The following is a 19,332-nucleotide window of genomic DNA, read 5'->3' as shown; positions in this document are numbered from 1 at the left end:
CGTGTTTTCCCTTTGGTCTGAGAGCTCCGTGGAGTCTGGCGCAGAGGGCCTGGCTTGGAGTAGGTCTTCAGTAACATGTGCTCATGGAATGGATGATTTCCTTTTGAGGAAGGAAATCCTGCACATCCCTCGACACTCCCACCTCAGTTCTCCGAGAGTCAGGGCATCAGTGCCAAACAAATGGGGCTTGCATACCATCAAGGGCCCATCATTTCTATCTTATAGGTTGAGTGGATGGAAGAGAGGAGGGAGTGAAAAAGATGGCCTGGGGCTGGGCGCGGTGGCTCCTGCCTGTAATCCTAGCACTTTGGGAGGCTGAGGTGGGTGGATCAATTGAGGTTAGGAGTTCCAGACAAGCCTGGCCAACATGATGAAACCCTGTCTCTACTAAAAATACAAAAATTAGCCAGGCGTGGTGGTGGGCGCCTGTAATCCCAGCTACTCGGGAACCTGAGGCAGGAGAATCGCTTGAACCTGGGAGGCAGAGGTTGCAGTGAGCCGGGATTGTGCCACTGCCCTCCATCCTGGAAGGCAGAGTGAGACTCTGTCTCAAAACATTTTTTGAAAAAGATGGCCTGTATCTCACATGGGAACCCTGTCCCCCACGCTAAGCCTGGCCCTCGCCCCTCTTCCTCCACTGTGTCGGTCAGCCAGGCACCTTCACAGTCTGGAGCTGGTCTCTGTGGTGGTCAGGATTCCCAAGGTTGGGGGGTGCCTGCTGGCTTGGGCCTGGCCACCTTGTTTCCATGCCCACTTTTCTACAGCTGCTTCCCTCATGGTCGGCTTAACAATCTCCCTGATGTTCATAAACCTCAAGCTGCCCATCTGCAGTTGCAATTTCCACCCATGTGTGTGTGCAGGAGAAGAGCAGGCCAGTCACCCACATGACAGTACAAGCTGAGCCAGACAGAGCGCAGGAGCCGGGGCCCCCAGACCCTCCACTGATCCTCCCCATCTGGTGTCCTTTTCTGTCGTCACATCTGTCCGTTTTTCAATCCAGATCTTGTGTCTGAATTCCTAAAAGCTGGTACCACTCTCAGAATTCTCCCCAGGAGTTTTAGACCTGATTTGTGTTTGTTTTCTTTAAATCTCTGAATGCCGACTGCCTGGCACTGTGCCTGGCACATAGTAAGTGCTCCATAAATGTGTGTTGCCTGAACAAGCAAACGCTTACAGCTGTGTGTTCCCCATTATTCCATGAGCTTCACCTCCTTCCGCACCTTCAAGGTAAGGAACAAAGGCCATGTCCACGACATTTCCATGGCCTCCAAGTCCAGCTCAGGGCTGAGAAACCATCACTCTCAGTGAATAAGGGAATAAGGACCAATTACACCAGTTAGTTATGGCTGCCTAACAAACCATACCAAAACCCAGTGACTTAGAACAGCAGCCTTTATTTAGCTCACAATTCTGCACGCTGGCAGTTTAGCCTGGGCTCAGCTGGACAGTTGTTTTGGTCTCAGCCAGGTTCCCTCATGCATTTGTAGTCAGCTACAAGCTGAGTCTCACTGAGCTCTCTCTCATGTGTCTGAAATCAGCTGAGACGACTGATCCAGGTGGGCTGTCATCCTCCAGCAGGCTAGCCCAGGCTTTTTCGCAGGGTGGGGGCAGCTATCCTAAGAGAGAGTAGACGTGCCCTAGACCTCCTGAGGCCTAGCTCAAAACTGGTAAACCATCCCTCCCACAACATTCTGTTGACCGAACTAAGCCACAAGACCAGTTCAGATTCACAAGGTGGGGAAAACAGATTCTGCCTCTTGATAAGAAAAGCTAAGAATGACATCATAAAAAGTAAGGACACAGGGAGGCAAGGAAAGTGGTGGCCTTGTTCCCAGCTAGAGCTGGGTGTGGGCCTGGCGCTCAAGTCTGCTCCGCGTCCTGGTTTGCAGTCGGGGTGAAGAGAGAGTTTGGGGTAGATCCTGGGGCCTCTCCCCTCCTGGAAACCCTGGGGTGTGGGGTCGGGTGCATCTCTATCCAGTCCCTTTGTTTTACTACATCATAGCACTTACTATGGTCTAATGTGTCTCTTACTTCTATATTCATGCATCTGTAGTCCTCCCCGCTCCACAGAATGCCAGCTAATGCAGGGCAGGGATCTCGTCTTTCCCATTTCTGCTCTCCAGTCCTCCGATGCTGAGGAGTCCCCTTGGTCAGAATGCTGAATGGTGAGCTGCCCTGCAGGAGACATTGTGTCCTCCCTCCCAGGGGAAGAACAGGGGCCTGTCGGGGATGATCTGAGAAGGCTTCCCGGAAGAGCAACACTAGAGCAGACACTGGATGACGAGGAGGACCCTGTGGTGTCCCTAGCACCGGGGCTTACGTCTGCCACACCTGGGCCGGCTGGAGAACTGCTTGAAGTTTTTCTCATAGGTAGGCAGGCTCTCTTTGAAGCAGTGCACGGATTGCTTGTCACATTCACAGGCCTTCAGCCCGCAGTGGCAGCTGGCACCAGGACCAAGGGTGCATCCACCTGCAGAGACACAGAGGGTCACTGGGGGCTCCCAGCCCAGCCCCAGGGTTTGGTTCCAAGGCTGGGGGGAGCAGGGAGCTCACTGCAAAGGGCCAAGGGTTGAGGACAGAAAGGAAAGCCACTGAAAGGGATACATGTATGCATGTGTGTGCATGCATGTGTGTGCATATGCATTTGTGTGCATGTGTGTGCACGTGTGCGTGTGTATGCTCGTGTGTGCATGTGTCTGTGTATGTGTAAGTGCGTGTGTGTGCGTGTTTAGGGCTCTCAGCCACAGCTTCCCTGCATCCCCAAGCCTTTCCCTGATCACATCTGAACATCCCATGAGTGCTGGAATGAGGAGAAGCCTAGAAGGAAGCAGGAGGAGGGGGGTGTGGGCTGCATGGAGGCGCCCTGAGTGAGTTCACCCGGGCAGTGCGCAGGCCAGGGTGATAGAGCATTTTCCCAGAGCTCATCTCCTATTTCCAGCTGCCTGCTTGACATCTCGCTTGGATGTCTCAGGCATCTCCAACTTGAGGCATTCACAAGGGAACCCTTGACATCCCAGTGCTCCCTCTGCCTGTGGGCCCCTGATTCACCCACATTCTCAGGAAACCAGGAGTCGACCTCGCTGCTCCTGCTCTTTCCACATTTCACATCCGGTCTGCCAGCAGGTCCTGCTAATCTTCTCTATGTTTAAAATAGCCCATGTTCTGCCCTGTTCTCTCCATCTCTTTGGCCACTGTCCAAATCCCTGTCATCAACAGCTCTTTCTCCTTCATGGAAGGAAATAAGCAGGGACCATCTCAAACTGTAACCTGAGTTACGTTCACTCTCTGGCTTACAGCCCCAGTGTGGTTTCCTATTCGGGAAAGACAGGCTGAATCCTCCCGTGGCCTCCATGGCCAGGCACACTTGCCGGGATGCCACCCTCACCAGCCTCTCCACCCTCATCACCCTCCCCCTCCACTCTCCCAGCCTCCCTGCTCTGGGCACACCAGGCTGTTTCATGTCACAGGTCTTGCTCTGCCTTGTCCCTGGGCCTTTGGACTTGCTGTTCTTTTTGTCTAAAATGCTTCTCCCAAGGATCTGCAAGCGGTGGGATCCCTGAAACTGTTGGAGGCTTGGTCACATTTCACCTCCTCAGAGAGGCGCTTCCTGACTGCCTGAACTAAAGCTCTCTCTGGCCACGCCCTCCATACCCGTTTGTCTCACTCACTGTGCTTTTTACTGAACTTCTCTTATTGGTTTCCTGGCTTGTGACTGCCTCCCCTCAAAGAAGCATAAGCTGTGTGCGGCTGGGACCTCATCTGGCTCATCACAGTGTCCCCAGCATCCAGAACAGATGCTGCACAAAGCAGATGCTCAATAGAAACCATGAATGAAGAATAAGAGAAGAAATGAATGAAGCCTCTATGGACCTTTGGGGTTGAGTGTCTGCACTTTGGCCGAGTCACCACTAGATGGGGACATTTTATTTACCTACTAATCAGAGCTGTAGCACTGTGTGCGTGTGTATGCATGTGTGTGCAGGTATGTGTCCATCTGTGCATGTGCGTGTATGTGCGTGCGTGTGCATGTGTTGTGTGCATGTGTGTGTGTATGTGTGTGCGTGTGTGTTTAGGGCTCTCAGGTGCAGCTTTCTCTTTCCAGAAAACTCCACCCTAGTCCGCTCTCAGGATTGGCAGTGAGGAGGGGAGGCCACCAGACGCCCTGGTTTGTGACCTTGGGCAAGTTAGCTTCAGGTTCCTCGTCTATGAAATGATGCTAAAACCTAATCATTTCAGAAACACATGACAGTGTCCCATTCCTGGGATGGTGGTGAGGATCGTTGGTGTCTACCGACGAGTGGTCTGGATGTGCCTGGCACAAAGAAGGTGCCCTATGGGTGCTTGCTGCTATTCTCAGGGTGATGCACTCCAGCTCCACATGGAGAAAAAGCAGCGCCCTGTGGAGCCAGCCGAGCTGGCTGCAGTCAGTCTGTTCCGTCCTCCCACGCCTCCCTGGAACTTCTCACATTGTGCCAACACCGCCGAGCTTCCTGTCCCCTCTGCTCGCCCGCAGGAAATCTGCCAGGGATGTTCACTCCTCTGGCTCTCTGGTTTTGCGGCTCTCGCTGCTCCCACTGTTGTAGCGCCTGGGTGCCCTCTGCCCTCCCACTCCCCCTCCGGCCTCTGTGAAAATCCTTCCAGATGCATCAAGCCCAGCTCCCCAGGTAGCCCCCCACTCTCTCAGGGGGTGAGGGCTACTTGAGCTCAGGCCCCCCAGCCAGCCTCACTGTCCAACCAGAGGGCCTGGTCCAGTTGCTGTCACCCTGGAAACTTTTCTCATCTTTCTCAGCCACCTTCTTTCTCATCCCTCTCTCTTTCTGTTGATCTCACTGTCTTCTGGTCCTCCCTTCTTCTCCATCTCTTGTTTCCTTCGTCTCGAGTCTCTAACTCTCCTTCCTTTCTCCCTGCCCCCTCTCCCTGTCTCGTTTGGTCTTCCTGTCCTTTCTAATGCATGCATCTGACATCCAGTTCTACTTCAGTGACCTGCCCTATCCCCAGGCCTTCCAGAATTGATCTGGAGCAGTAGTCTTTTGCAGTGGACTGTCACGTCTGTGGCATTTCTCAACCATGGACCAAGCTTTTCATGACCTGGATGATGAGACAGTCCCAGGCTAAGAAAAACCATCTTTGGAAGTCGCCTTTTAAAAACAAGCTTAACTCCAGACCTTGCATCTTTTAATATGCTAATGGAGAAACTGAGGTATGAAGAAAGGAAAGGAGAGCTTCGGAACACCTTTCTTGCTGCATGAACTACATCTCCACAAATAAGAAGAGGCAACAAGTCTGCATTCCTGCCTGTGGCTGGCCCAGGTCCCGGTCTGAGCCCCTCGCCTCAGCCCTGGTTGTCTCTGAATTCTCTCAGGGGTGTTCTTGTTCAGTGTCAGAACTCTGAATACTCCCAATTTCTCTGCTGCAGCCCACACCTCTCCCTTGGGGTCCGGACTTCAATAAGCACGTGTCCACCTGCCTTCCCCTTACATGTCTGACACGTGTCTCAAACTCAGGGTGACTGACACCAAACTCTTGCTGCCTTCATCATCAGCTCTTCCCCCATCTTCACGAACTCAGTATTTGGTGCCACTATCTACAGCCACTCAGGCCAGGAGCCTGGGATGCAGCCTCTGTTCCCTTCACACCCCACACGGAATCCCCACTCAGGCCAGGAGCCTGGGATGCAGCCTCGGCTCCCTTCATACCCCACACCGAACCCCCACTCAGGCCAGGAGCCTGGGATGCAGCCTCTGTTCCCTTCACACCCCACACCGAACCCATCAGCAGGTCCCGCCGGCCCCGACCCTACCTGCACAGCATTCCTGGCATCTGACACTTCCCATCCCCACTGTCACCGTGCTGATCCTGGCTGTGGTTGTGCCTCCCAATGCTCTGCAACAGTCCCCTAATGGGGCCCTTCTTTCCTCCCTGACTCTTCTTTCTCTGCACCGTAGCCAGAGTGATCTTTCTGGGGCAAAAGTAGAGCGTCCTCTGCTTCACACGCTCCAATGACTCCCTTGCATTGACATAGAAGGTGCGTGTCTCCCCCGTCCAACCTCATCTCCCTTCTTCCCAAGGCTCCTCTGCTCCTAGCACATTGGCCCTGAGGTCTCAGACCAAACGCCACCTCCCCAGAGAGGCCTTCTTCGACCACCTAAAGCAGGCACCCTTCTGTCTCCTTGACCCCCGACCTCTGTCATTCTGCAGGCTGTCGCTTTGTCCAAGGTGCCTCAGAGCACCTGGCCCTGTCTGAATGTGTCTTTATTAATAAATACGCTACGGTCTCTTGTTTTTTTTGGAATGCAAGCTCCTTCTGGGCAAGGATTTTGTCCTCATTGCTGATCTCCTGGCCCTAACACGCAGTAAGGGCTCCTTCCTGACCACCTTACTGGCTACACTCACATGGCCTACAGGCCAGTGCCAGCAGCTGAGCCCTAGGAGACAGGAAGCCAGGTTCTTGGGCAAGATAGGCTGCTTCTGTGCTTTGGGGTCTCAGGCAAGTTGCTTCCCTCTCCAAGCCTGTTTCCTCAGCTTTCAAATGGTGGTAAAGATACGTGCACTGCCTATTTCATGAGTGCTTTTGTTCATCTACTCATTCAACAAACAAGTATTGAGCTCCCAACATGTGTCCGGTCTGTGGCTAGGAGCTGGGGGTACAGGTGCAAGCCAGCAGCCCCCACACTGCTTAGTCCAGAGGCATGGTTCTCTGTGGGCTCTGTGAGAACCAGTGCCCTCAAACAAGACAGGCTTGCTCCCTGCTCTCACGGAACTTTCTAGCTGGGGGGAGAGTCGAGGCACACAGACACAGAGAAGTAAACAAGATCATTTCAGGCAGAGATGAATGCTGGGAGAGACGGTGGGTAGCGTGTCAGTGAGTGGAGGCTGAGATGGGGAATATATTCAGCAGTAAATGAGAAAAGTCTTTGCAAAATACAAATTCCGGCGGTTGCCATTTTCATCTTCCCGCTTTGGCAGAGGGAGGCAGTCCGAGGCTGGGAGATGTAGATAATGGAGGTTCAGTTGGCTGAAACCCCATCTCTCCTCCCTGTACCACACATGTATGTGCATGTGGGCGGAGGGGGTGTCACTGCTGAGTGAGCTTAAAGTCCCTTGGAAAAATGCCAAGTACTTATGTAAGCCCACTAAAAGGAGGGATAACCACCTCCCAGGTGGCCTGAGGGCAGCTGTCCCCGCCACCAGGGAAATTAGGCCCTGGGCTCTGGTGACAGGCCTTTCTCTGCGCTGATCCCTCAGTGACATTTAGACCAAGTTGTTTTCTTCCTTTCCCTCCCCTGCTTACCTACTGCATCCCAGAGCAGCCCCTGGTTGCTAGGCAACCTGGACCAGGCCTGGGTGCAGGATTTCAGAATTCAGGGGAGGCTAGGGAGTTGGTTAACTCTTGCAGGGGCAGCTCTTTGAACGGAGGTGCAATTAGGATAGGGAAATAGTTTTTTTTGTTGTTTGTTTTTCTTTTTTGAGGTAGGGTCTCACTCTGTTGTCCAGGCTGGAGGGCAGTGGCACAACTACAGCTCACCGTGGCCTCATCTCCTGGGCTCAGGTGATCCTCCTATCTCAGCCTTTCGAGTAGCTGGGACTACAGGTATGCACCACCACACCTGGCTAATTGTTTGTATGTTTAGTAGAGAGAGGAGTCTCACTGTGTTGCCCAGGCTGTTCTTGAACTCCTGGGCTCAAGTGATCTCCCCACCTCAGCCTCCCAAAGTGCTGGGATTATAGGTATGAGCCACCGTGCCTGGCCAGGAAAGGAGTTTTATTCCATAAGGGGTCACTGACCTTAGCCCGATGGACACAAGTACAGAGCAGACTCTTCAAAGAAACAGTATTTAAGAAAATCCCAGTGCTGTAAGCAAAGAAGAAAAGAAAACTTGGACAAAAAGAGGAATTTCCACATCTAAAAGGAAGGGCATTAATGAAGCACCTACTGTAGGCCAGCCCCTGTAGCTGGGCTGCTTTAGCTAATCCTTCCAGCAGCCTTATGAAGTACAGGCATTATCTCCATTTCACAGGTGAGGAGATGCATACATTAATCTATTAATACAACTCTTAATACAAAGGGTGGAGCTGGAATCAGACCCAGTGCTGCCTGACTCCGAGGCCTCTCAGCAGGAACACAAAGCTCCGGGGCCTTACAGAGAAGCAAACTCCATCTGCCCCTCTTTCCTTCCCTGGGCCAGGGCAGAGCATTCTGACCAGTTTGCTGCAGATCCTGAGACTTACACTGTGTGAGGGCCTCCAATCATGCACACACACAGCACCCTCCACAGGGGAAGCTGGTGTGAGACAGGGTGCCTGGGGTTTGAATCCCAGCTCTTCTTTCCCTGGCTGTGTGACCTTGGCCATCGTGCTTAACCTCTCTGAGCCTCAGAGTCCTCCTTGATAACGGGAGATAATGCTCACCTCAGAGGTTTATCATGTGAGTTCAGGTGCTGTGTGTACAGCATCTACCACAGAGGTTCATACACTGTAGCTGCTGTTATTGTACCCATTTCATGGATGAGAAAACCAAAGCCCACACAACTCAGGCCAGACGGTATGTTCCAGAGCACTGAAAAGTTTCAAGACACATGCATCTTAATCTTGTCCGTTTCTTGGATCAAACTCGTCCCCTCTGTGGGTCTCAGTCTCTTCATTGCAACAATGAGGGACTGATCTGGACGATCTCTAAGGGCACTTTAGCTCTGGAGTTTCCACAAGACTGTGAACGCCAGAAGAGCAGGGACTGGGTCTGCTTTATTCTGTGCCCCTGGCCCCTGGCACAGCACCAGCACTGGGCGGGTACCCAGTGGATGCTCACTCAATACTGGGGCAAGTAAATCAATGGCCTGGGGCTCAGCACGTGTCAGCAGCAGACTCTGGATTAGAACCCAGATCACCTGGCTCTCAGCCCTGCTCCTGGAGGCAGGGGCTTGGCGAGGTGGGGATGGGGATGACAGAGGCTGGCCTGGTCCTCACTGGCTGGGTCAGCTGGGGAGGCGGGTGCTGATGCCCTGGTACTGATGCGGAAGCCTCCTCCCACGCTAGTGCCCTGAGCAGGGCTCTGGACTCAGGAGCCCTGATCAAGGCTTCAGGAGCAACTGGCTGCTTCTGCTCTGCAGGGGCAACGTGGGAAGAAAGTACAGCCCAGGCCAGGTACTTTCTGGTCCAACTCCCAGCCTCTGCCGGCACCTCCCACCACCGCCCAGCAGTGCCACTGCCTGGGGTTCCAGCCTCTGCTCCTCAACCTTTGCTCCACTCTTCCTCATCTCCTGGGGTCCTGGGCTGGGAGGGTGAAGAGCGTTGAATAGAGAAGTTTCCCCGGGTACAGAGAGCCCAGGCCAGCCCTGGCAAGTGCAGTCAGTCCACAGGAGCCCAGGGTGGAGGCTTGGGCTGGGCCAGCCGGGCATCCCCACCCCTGTGGCAAAGACGGGTGGGAAGAGGCTATGGGAAACTCGGTTCCTGGCAGCCAACTTCTCCAGTGCCCTCTCCCCATCCCTCCCACCAGACCCTGATCCCTTCCCCTCTCCTGAACATGGCCTTGGAGGTGTCACAGAAAAGACACTTTGCTTTAGGCCTGAGAAGGACCACACCAGAGAGCTCCAACTCAGTCTCCTTGAGCTCACATGGGGAACAAAAGAAGGTTCTTTCCCTGTCAACCACGTCCTGGTGGCAGTGGGTAGTGCAGGCCAAGAAGCAGGCTGAAAACTGAGGCAGGTCCTCCCGGTGTAGGGGTCCGAGCCCCCAACCCACACAGCTGGCTCCAGGGAGACTTCACAGTCCTAACTCTGGGTCTTGGTGTGTGCCGAGCTGGAGTGGTGGGTGCGGGGAGCTCAGGAGACCGGAAGTCTGAGCCCTGGAACCCACCACGGGACGGAGGATGTATCTCCCGCCCTAGGGGATGAGTGGCCGAGAGGTGGTGGTTCCTTGACCTCAGGAGGAAACAGAGGAACTCCAAGGCGCACTCACAGCTGTGAACAAATAGACCTGGGAAGGAAAGCGATTCATGCAACCCCACGAGGCCAGGCAGGAAGTGAGCCACTCGCTGTAAAGGGCCACTTCTTTATTCGGTGCTCTTCACCCTCCCAGCCCGGGACCCCAGGACCCACCCTGGCTATGCTGGAAAGGATGGTACTCACCAAAGGCCACTGCCCAGTGCCTCCGAATGTGCCTGCTGTTTAGACCGGGATTACCATGCTCATACCCATACTCTACCAGCAGTAGAACACGCCCCGGATGCCAGGGCCACGGCCCATATGCAGGGCACTTGATCCACTTGTCCACATGGCTCCTTGAACGGTCTCAATAACACGTGAGTCCCCCTCCCTTCCCACCTATTTGCTTTTGTGGCCCTGGTGGCACCTCTCTTAGTGGTTGGCATACAGTCACCCTTAATAAATATTTGTCCAACTGGAAGACAGCTGAGCTGTTTTGTTAACACATGACAGAAACAAGGAAACACGTTATCAACAGTAACAGTTGTCAAGGGAAGCTTCAAAATTCAGTGTAAGCTCAAGTGAACAAGTATGTATTGAGCATGTACTATCTGCAGGGCTCTGGCCTCCCAGAGAGTTCAGGAAGTACACCCATGGGCGGGAGAGACCAGGGCAGGATGAGCACAGACACTCCGAGAAGCTCTGGAGCATCAGGGAAAAGCTCAGGATTGCCTCCTTCCAAGAACTTGGAAGCATTTCATTTTCTAAAACATCTCTGGGTCAAAGAGGAGGTGAATGTTAAGGAAAGGCCCAGGTTAAAAGACATTTCCATACAGAAAAGGCTACTCACACACCACTGTGCCATTGACGATGTGGAACTGGTAGCCGTTCAACACAGGCTGGCAGCTGGACTCCTTCAGCTTCTCGTAGCAACAGTCATGTGCCTGGCAGCATCTGGGGCGAGACAAGAGGGAAATGAGGGGCTGTGCCTGGAAGTGGGTCCCTCGGGAATCTGCTGGAGGACCTTATCTGGGGACTAGAAAGGGCTCACCTGCCTCCTCCTCTAGGCAAGAAGGCATTGAAGGTGGGGAGGTGAATTATCAATAATAATAAAAACAGGCCAGGTGTGGTGGCTCATGCCTGTAATCCCAGCACTTTGTGAGGATGAGGCAGGAGGATCGCTTCAGTCCAGGAGTTTGAGACCAGCCTGGGCAGCACAGGGAGACCTCCTACGTTTTTTAAGTTTTTTTTTTTTTTTTAAAAAGCCAGGCATAGTGGCACCAGCCTGTGGTCCCAGCTACTCAGGAGGCTGAGGTGGGTGGATTGCTTGAGCTCGGGTGACAGAGGCTGCAGTGAGCTGTGATTGAGCCTCTCCACCCCAGCCTGGACAACAGAGCAAGACCCTGTCTTCCAAAAAATAAATAAAATAAAAAACAATAATAATAACCAGTAGCATTTCCTGAGCCCTCTCTAGTATCTGTTGCTATCTCATTAGCTACTCACAGAAACCTATGAAGTACAATCATTGTCTCCCTTTTGTAGGGGAGGGACTGAGATTCAGAGAGGCCCATTTCCCAAACGTAGGCAGCTGGAAAATGACAGACCCAGGACACAAATCTGGGTCCATTCACGCATTTAACACTTTTTACTGAGCACCTACTGTGCGCCAGGCACTGTGATGGTCTCTGAGGAGACAACTGTCTGCAAAAGCAGAGATAGTCCTACTCTTGGCACCCGGAGTTGGCTGGGGGCTGGATGGGAGAGCACTGCAGGAGAAATAACATCTGGAGAATGGGCTCAGTCCAAGTCCTCAGCCACTGCTCAAGGCACAGGAAGGCAGAAACTTAAGCTTGGATTCTAAGGCCTGAAAGGCCAAGAAAAATGTTTCAGTCTCCGTCTCTTGCCATTCCCATCTGCAAGTGAGGGCTCTGCTGTTGATCAGCTTTGACTAATGATGTTCAATTTCTAATCAGCCTTTGGACTTTGACAGTGGAGCTACAGACCATCAAGGAGAGGGGACAAACTTTGAAACAGGCAAATTCTTGTTCAATTCTAACCCTGCCACTTAGAAGCTGCATTGCCTTCGGGAAGTGGTTTAGCAACTCACTGTCCTCACCTGTCAAATGGGCTGGTATCACTGTCTTGTGCATTCCCTGAAAGAATTAAGTTCATGTGCCAATCGCCAGTCCCAGTGCCTGGCATATAATGGGCATTTTGTAAGTATCAGTTGACCTTCCAGGGCTCTGAGGTCCTCCCATGGTTCCAAGAGCCCAACTCACAAGGCTTGAGCTCCAGGAGTGATATTTAAGGCCCCACTGTGGGGACATGTTTCTCCACACTAGGTTAAATGTGGCAAGGAACATTTTGCTTTCTTATTTCTTCAAATGAAATGACACGCAAACTGTCCCGTTTCTTACCTCCCCACACACACACTCACCACATGACACCCACTTCTACTTTTTCTAGGAACTCACACTCCCCTACCCCCATCCTTTGGAGTAGGCCTGGGAAGCAGGTTTGTGCCATGCAACCTCACCCAGATGGACAACTTCTCCAAACTGGGCCACTTGGATTCCCTCTCCTAGAATATGGAATTAGGACTAGTGAGTCAGTTGTGCTGTGCCTATAGTCCTAAAAGCTGGAGAGCTGGAAGCAGAGCACTTTTACTATGAGGATGAAACAGCTTCTAGAGCTCTGGGCAGGACCGATGCATAATTGCAGAGGCCAAAGCAATATGAAAATGTGGGGCCCTTTATTAAGAATTTCAAGATGGCGGCAGCAGAGCAGCAAACCACATTTAGGCCCTTATGAGTGTTGGGCCCTGTGAAACTTCACAGATCACACACTCAGGAAGCTGGCCCCGACACTGGGTTTCTCAAGACCCATCCTCCGAATCCTGTTCAGTTCTTCCTTCCATTAGCCTGAATTGTTTTCTGTTACTTGCCATGCAAGAATTCTAACACCCTCTCTCTGGCTTCGAGCTTGAACTTTAATGCAAAACAAATGATAGGTGGCCTCAGAGCCTCTGCACCCACCTGTCAGTGTCATCCACGGGGACCCCTTTGCCCCCAAGCCCACAGTAGCAGCCATATCCGTAATACGAGAAGAAGGCACTCCGCCCCGTGATGTGTTTGACCATCCTCTGAAACTGCCAGAAGCTGCTGTGGGTGGGGGCTGCCACTGCCGATGAGGAAACAAGGAAGAAGGAAGTTGCAATGAGCACGATGCTGCCTTGATGTCCCCTCCCCTTACTAGAATGCTGAGAATTCGAAATATCACCAGATCCCCAAAGCGAAGTGCAAAGGGCATAGCTGGAATCATTAGCCCTTTTCCTGGGGAAGAAAATAAGTTCAGATTTGCTCCTGTAACACAGCTAGTTTTTTGCTAACCCGGATGAATACCCAGTTCCCATGAGGTTTGGAACAAGGCTCTCCCATCAACCATAGTCTTCCCCCTCAAGGCAGGAAACCACCGTCCTAGGCAGAACACCCTCGGGTCTGATGCAACATGAATGGGAAAAGTTCAAAGCCAGAAATGCCAGTCCCTCCAGATGTCATCAGGCCTTTACTATCTTGCAGGAGAAACAAAATACTTAAGAGGCAGGAAAGGTATCCTCAATTATTATTTTTTTAAATGGCAAGTACACATGAACTCAGCTGTTTTTGCTTCTACAAGATGCTTATGAGAGTGGGCACAAATGCATACACAAAGTGGTTTGCTGAAGCATTATCTGTGATATAAAAAAATTGGAAACCACCCACATGTCCGCTGACAGGGGGATAATAACAAAATTATGTGTCTCAAAAATAAACTACACTTGATAGCACTATCTCTAGGCAATTGGGATTGAAGAGAGAGAAAGAAACAGTCAACATTCATTTTATATACATCTCTGCTGTCTCATGTCTTTGCACAATAAGCATGTGTTTTCTTTCTTTCTCTTTCTCTTTCTTTCTTTCTTTCTTTCTTTCTTTCTTTCTTTCTTTCTTTCTTTCTTTCTTTCTTTCCTTCTTTCTTTTCTTTTTCTTTCTCTCTCTCTCTCTCTCTCTCTCTTTCTTTCTTTCTTTCTTTTGAGATGGAGTTTCACTGTAGTTGCCCAGGCTGGAGTATAATGGTGCGATCTCAGCTCGCTGCAACCTCTGCCTCCCGGGTTCAAGCAATTCTCCTGCCTCAGCCTCCTAATTAGCTGGGATTACAGGTGCCCGCTGCCATGCCTGGCTAATTTTTTGTATTTTTAGTAGAGACGGGGTTTCACCATCTTGGCCAGCTGGCCAGGCTGGTCTTGAACTCCTGACCTCAGGTGATCTGCCCGTCTCGGCCTCCCGAAGTGCTGGGATTACAGGCATGAGCCACCGCACCTGACCCAGCCTGTGTTCCATTTCTATTATGGTGTTTTACATGTGTGTGTGTAAAAGTTGTATAGAGGATGTATATCAAACTCTTAAGAGTGGCCACCTCTGGAGGTAGGGAAAACACTAGGGTCTGGGGAGGATGAGGAGGAGCTTTACCTTGTTGCTATATACTCATTTATTTTACTTTTTAATTATAAGCATGTTGTAAATTTGCAATAAAAATACAATAAAGACATGAACTTGAAGAAGAGAAACAGAAATAGAGTCTGGGGAAGTTTGCTCAGGAGCCTTCAATCTCACTATTGTGTTTAGTCTAAACAGGGGTGTGAGGGGAAGAAGCCCAGGAGTGGTCACTGCTGCCCAAGCAGTCCCTGGAGCTGCACTCAGGGGTTGATCTTCAGACTGAGGGGCTGCAGAGGCAGTCATCCCTGCATACGGGTATCCTCCTGCGCTATCACCTTGAAAAGTGTACGTTCCACTACTCACTGTGGGGAAAGGAAGTCTGTTTTTGACATCTTTGACTTAGGGACTCAAAAGTTATTGTGACGCAATTGAAAGAGACAGGAAAATGGATCTGGACAAACCTCCACTCTACCAATCCAGCAAAGGAGTCTGTGAGTCTCCAATAGACCCCAAACTGTTTCCCAGTAGGTCTTTTTTCACTTTGCAGAGGTAAGCAATAAGCAATGACTTATAGCTACCAATTATCCCGTAAGTCACCATAAAAATGTCTTTCTGATAAGCATTAATCATTCTTAAATTAGCTGGATGTATGTCTGCATTTTTGTTCTGAATCCAAATGGCCTTAAATAAAGGCTACTATTATCCAAAGGAAAAGAGACTCTTGGGGGAGAGGGGCATAAAATAGTAGTCAAACTCCCTTTCTAGCAAATGGTTGGCAACCTCTGATTTCCTAGACACTTTATAAAATCCCAACACTGGGATCAGCCCATTTCATAGCAGGAACAGAAGCAAGAGGACGTTGGGGGGAGCCCGTTCCATTCCTGGTTCTTTTTTTTTGTTTGTTTGAGACGGAGTCTCGCTCTGTCGCCCAGGCTGGAGTGCAGTGGCGTGATCTCAGCTCACTGCAAGCTCCGCCTCCTGGGTTCACGCCATTCTCATGCCTCAGCCTCCTGAGTAGCTGGGACCACAAGTGCCCGCCAGCATACCCGGCTAACTTGTTGTATTTTTAGTAGAGACCGGGTTTCACCATGTTAGCCAGGATGGTCTCGATCTCCTGACCTTGTGATCCGCCCACCTTGGCCTCCCAAAGTGCTGGGATTACAGGCGTGAGCCCCGTGCCCGGCCCATTCCTGATTCTTTTCTGAGTGACTTGTGACTTCCTTCACCTGGTACCACCTGGACAGTCCCCCCTCCCACTGACATGAACAGGAAGACAGAAGCCTGGTGCTGTCCCAGCAAGCCCTCTACTTACAGCAGGAGAGGAGGAGGAGGAGGACGGCAATGACCTTCATTTCTGAGGAGACCGGGGGTCTGAGGTTCCACGGCCACGCCTTCACCTGTGTGTGAGGGGTCTCCCAGTTGAACCTCTGTTCGGGACAAAACGACCAAAATGAGGCAAGGGTATTTGGGAGCAAAACCCTAATTGCAGTGCCTTGGAAAGACCTCAGCAGAGGACTCAAAGAAATCGTTTTCAAATCTCATTCCCTTTGAATATGGTATCCTTTCTGGCATTTAGACCTGAACATATAAAAATAAGAAGGGTTCCATGGTTTTAAAAGTGCAAATGTTGTTTTTTTTTTTTTCCAAATTTCTTTCTTTGGCAACATCATCCCTTCATCTCTTCTTTTTTTCTTTTGAGGAGTCCGTATTTCCTCTGCTCCCCAAGCTGGAAAGGCATCTATGTTGTTCGTAATAGAAATCCCACACAGGAATGCCTAGCTCGGTTTGCATCTAGTCCCACAGTGCCTTCCTTCCTTGATACCCGGGCATCTTATTCATCAACTTTACCTCTCTGCATCTTGGTTTCTTCTCCTATAGAGTGAGACTAGAAATTCCTGTCAATAATTTCAAGCCTTTATTTTAAGGGCTTCACAGGTATTATACGGTTTAACCCTTACAACTCTTTCTGAGGTTCTATTATCGTTTTGAAGATGGGTAAACTGAGACCCAGAGAGGTTGAACAAATTCCTCACGATCACATAGCCATCTCCTTCACAGACCCATTGTGGGACCTGCTGGAATAATGAAAGTAAAACCGTTTTGTACTATAAAATGCAGTCACAGGTAGACACAGAATTCATATTCCGATTAGTATGGGTAATGATACCCATATGAGGACAGTGGAGGAGAATGTGGGTTGCAGCCCCGCCATGGAACTGCCAGGGATCAGTCTTTATAGCCCCATCATAAATCAGGCTACATCTGGTAATGTCAGGACTTGGAGTGTGAAACAATAGAGAATTTGGCAGGTGCAGAGCTTGGGCTAGATTTACACCTGGTGGCAAAGCTTCCCAGGAAAACTTCAAAATGACCATCCTGCTGCAGATCCCTGGGAGAGTTAACCAGGGTGTCTTTGCTATCTTCCCCCTTTGGCAACATTCTGGTGGATGCTGCGAGGCCCGGCCCTGACCAGGCCTGGTCCCAGCCAACCTTCACTTCAACTGCTGTGCGGGATGTTTTTTAATTAGGTTCTGTCTCTACAGGCTTGCTTCCTTTTTCTCTTTTGAGTCTAAAAAAATAATCATGTGCAGGTTTAGCCCACGAAAAACGGGCTCGTTCTTTTGAATGAGCAGGTGATGACACTTTAGAGAGACACAGAAAGGGACCTGGGTGCATTACTGGTCATGAAATCCAATAGACTCTTATTAAGCACCAACTATGAGCTCTTCTAATGAGAACATTCTGACCCAAGGAAGGCTGCCAAGCTGGCTGGAGAGACCAAATAGGTAAACAGAGACCAAATATAGCCCCAAAGCCCCATGTGGGCAGCAATTCTGCTTGGTTCTCCATTAGTTCCCGAATCTTCACACAGTCCTGGCAGGCCCCCTCTTCAGGGCTAGGGTACCAGCAGCTGCTGACGCTCTCCCTCACTGGGAACCACCCTTTGCTGCAGGTACCGCGTGGCCCACGGTTACGGCCCCTCCCAGGGAAGACAGAAGTAGGAGTCTCTAGCCAATCCCTGGTTGGGGTGATAGTTTAAAGGGCCATCCCTTGCCTTTTTCAGGATAGCTCTGAAAGGCAGTCCCAGCCCCAGAGCTCCCTGTGGCCTCAGCAACTGCCTGTGTGTATCAACTTCTCCCTCTATGTCAGTTTCTGTGTGTGTGTGTTAGCTTGTCCCTCTGTGTCAGCTTCTCCCTTTATGTCAGTTTCTGTGTGTGTGTGTGCTAGTTTGTCCCTCTGAGTCAGCTTCTCCCTTTATGTTGGCCTCTGTGGGCGTGTGTCAGCTTCTCCCTCTGTGTCAACTTCTCCCTTTTGTGTGTCAGCTTCTCCCTCTATGTCAGCTTCTCCCTCTGTGTCAGCTTCTCCCTTTTGTGTGTCAGCTTCTCCCTCTATGTCAGTTTCTCTGTGTGTGTGTTAGCTTGTCCCTCTGTGTCAGCTTCTCCCTCTATGTTGGCTTCTCTGTGTGTGTTAGCTTCTCCCTCTATGTCAGTTTCTCTATATGTGTGTGTGTTAGTTTGTCCCTCTGTGTCAGCTTCTCCTCTGTGTTGGCTTCTCTGTGTCAGCTTCTCCCTCTATGTCAGTTTGTGTGTGTGTGTGTGTTAGCTTGTCCCTCTGTGTCAGCTTGTCGCTCTATGTTGGTTTTCTGTGTGTGTGTGTGTGTTAGCTTATCCCTCTGTGTCAACTTTTCCCTTGTGTGTCAGCTTCTCCCTCTATGTCAGCTTCTCTCTGTGTGTCAGCTTCTCCCTTCCTTGTATGTCACCTTCTCCCTCTGTGTCAGCTTCTCCCTTGTGTGTCAGCTTCTCTCTGTGTGTTCAGCTTCTCCCTCTTGTCAGCTTCTCCCTTGTGCGTAGGCTTCTCCCTCTGTGCCAGCTTCTCCCTTGTGTGTCAGCTTCTCCCTCTGTTCCAGCTTCTCCCTTTTGTGTTAGCTTCTCCCTCTGTGTCAGCTTATCCCTTGCATGTCAGCTTCTCCCTCTCACCATTCTTCCCTTGCTCACTTCCCAACAGCTGTATCTCCTGGAACCTCCCAGCAACATACTTTTTTGTGTCAGTCTGTTTCTAGGGACCTCAGTCTGCATCCATGTGGAGTGAGGAGCACTGCTCCAGTGGTTGTATAAATAAATGCCTCTGAGCTCAGAGGAAGGAGCAGTGAACTCTCTAGAGAAGGTCACAGAAATCTTCCCAGGAGACGTGGTATTTGAGAAGGCCTAAATTCTCCTTAAGTTTATGCTCTGCTCCTGTTTACTCCTCACTACAACCCTACCAGGCGGGTTCTATCACATTCACATTTGACAGAGGAGGAGACCAATTCTCAGAGAGCGAAGTAACCTGAACAAATCTACACAGCTATGAGGTGGGCCAGGACTTAAACTCTGGTCCCTTTCTCCAAATCCAGTGCTCTTCCTCCTTGCCAGTCTCTCTGCCTAGACCTCTCGTTCGTGTGGCATTTTGAAGGTTTGAGGGCATTTTCATGCACTGACCTTCACAGCTATGACTCAGGCATGGTTCTCTCCATTTGATGAGTCATTTGGGGCTGCCTAGAACTGTGCTGAAGCTAAAGTAAGAGCACAGGACCAGAGGGCCAGAGGTTTGATGAGAGGCAAGAATGTAGAAAGCATGGCATTGCCTCCCACGCCAGCCCCTAGGGCAGCAGCCAGTAAGTTGCAGGGTCCTTAGGAGCCACCATCTGGGTCATTTGCTGGACCCATCAATTCAGCTTTTATCAACAGTGATAAAACACTGGTTGGCTTTCCTCCCCATAGAGAAAACAAGGTGAATGGAGCCTGCAAGCTCATTAAGGACAAAGGTCATGTCTGTTTTGTTCACCTCTTTGTCCCTAGTGCCTTCTTAGCACAGTGCCTGGCACGAACTAATACTACTGACGATGATGGCTAACGTATATATCACACTTATGTTATGCCTTGCAGGGGTTCTGAGCA

The 19,332-nt window shown here is 50.9% G+C and overlaps 1 protein-coding gene across 1 annotated transcript in view; it reads right to left on the bottom strand.

Moving 5' to 3' along the window:
* Positions 1-1,380: 1,380 nt before the first annotated feature.
* Positions 1,381-19,332, bottom strand: part of LOC105483094 (phospholipase A2 group IIC) — a 23,856-nt gene continuing 5,904 nt past the window's right edge. The window contains exons 2-6 of the mRNA XM_071099269.1: positions 15,708-15,822; positions 12,956-13,100; positions 10,771-10,874; positions 2,332-2,470; positions 1,381-2,145 (exon numbers count right to left, since the gene is read on the bottom strand). Coding sequence (XP_070955370.1) covers positions 2,079-2,145; positions 2,332-2,470; positions 10,771-10,874; positions 12,956-13,100; positions 15,708-15,747 — 495 coding nt within the window. The 5' untranslated portion in view covers positions 15,748-15,822 and the 3' untranslated portion in view covers positions 1,381-2,078. The remainder of the gene's footprint in view (positions 2,146-2,331; positions 2,471-10,770; positions 10,875-12,955; positions 13,101-15,707; positions 15,823-19,332) is intronic.

This window comes from Macaca nemestrina, chromosome 1 (assembly GCF_043159975.1).
Source record: "Macaca nemestrina isolate mMacNem1 chromosome 1, mMacNem.hap1, whole genome shotgun sequence".
Lineage (NCBI taxonomy): Eukaryota > Metazoa > Chordata > Mammalia > Primates > Cercopithecidae > Macaca > Macaca nemestrina.
Note: the sequence above shows the minus strand (reverse complement) of the source record. Positions and strands in the feature narration are given on the sequence as shown.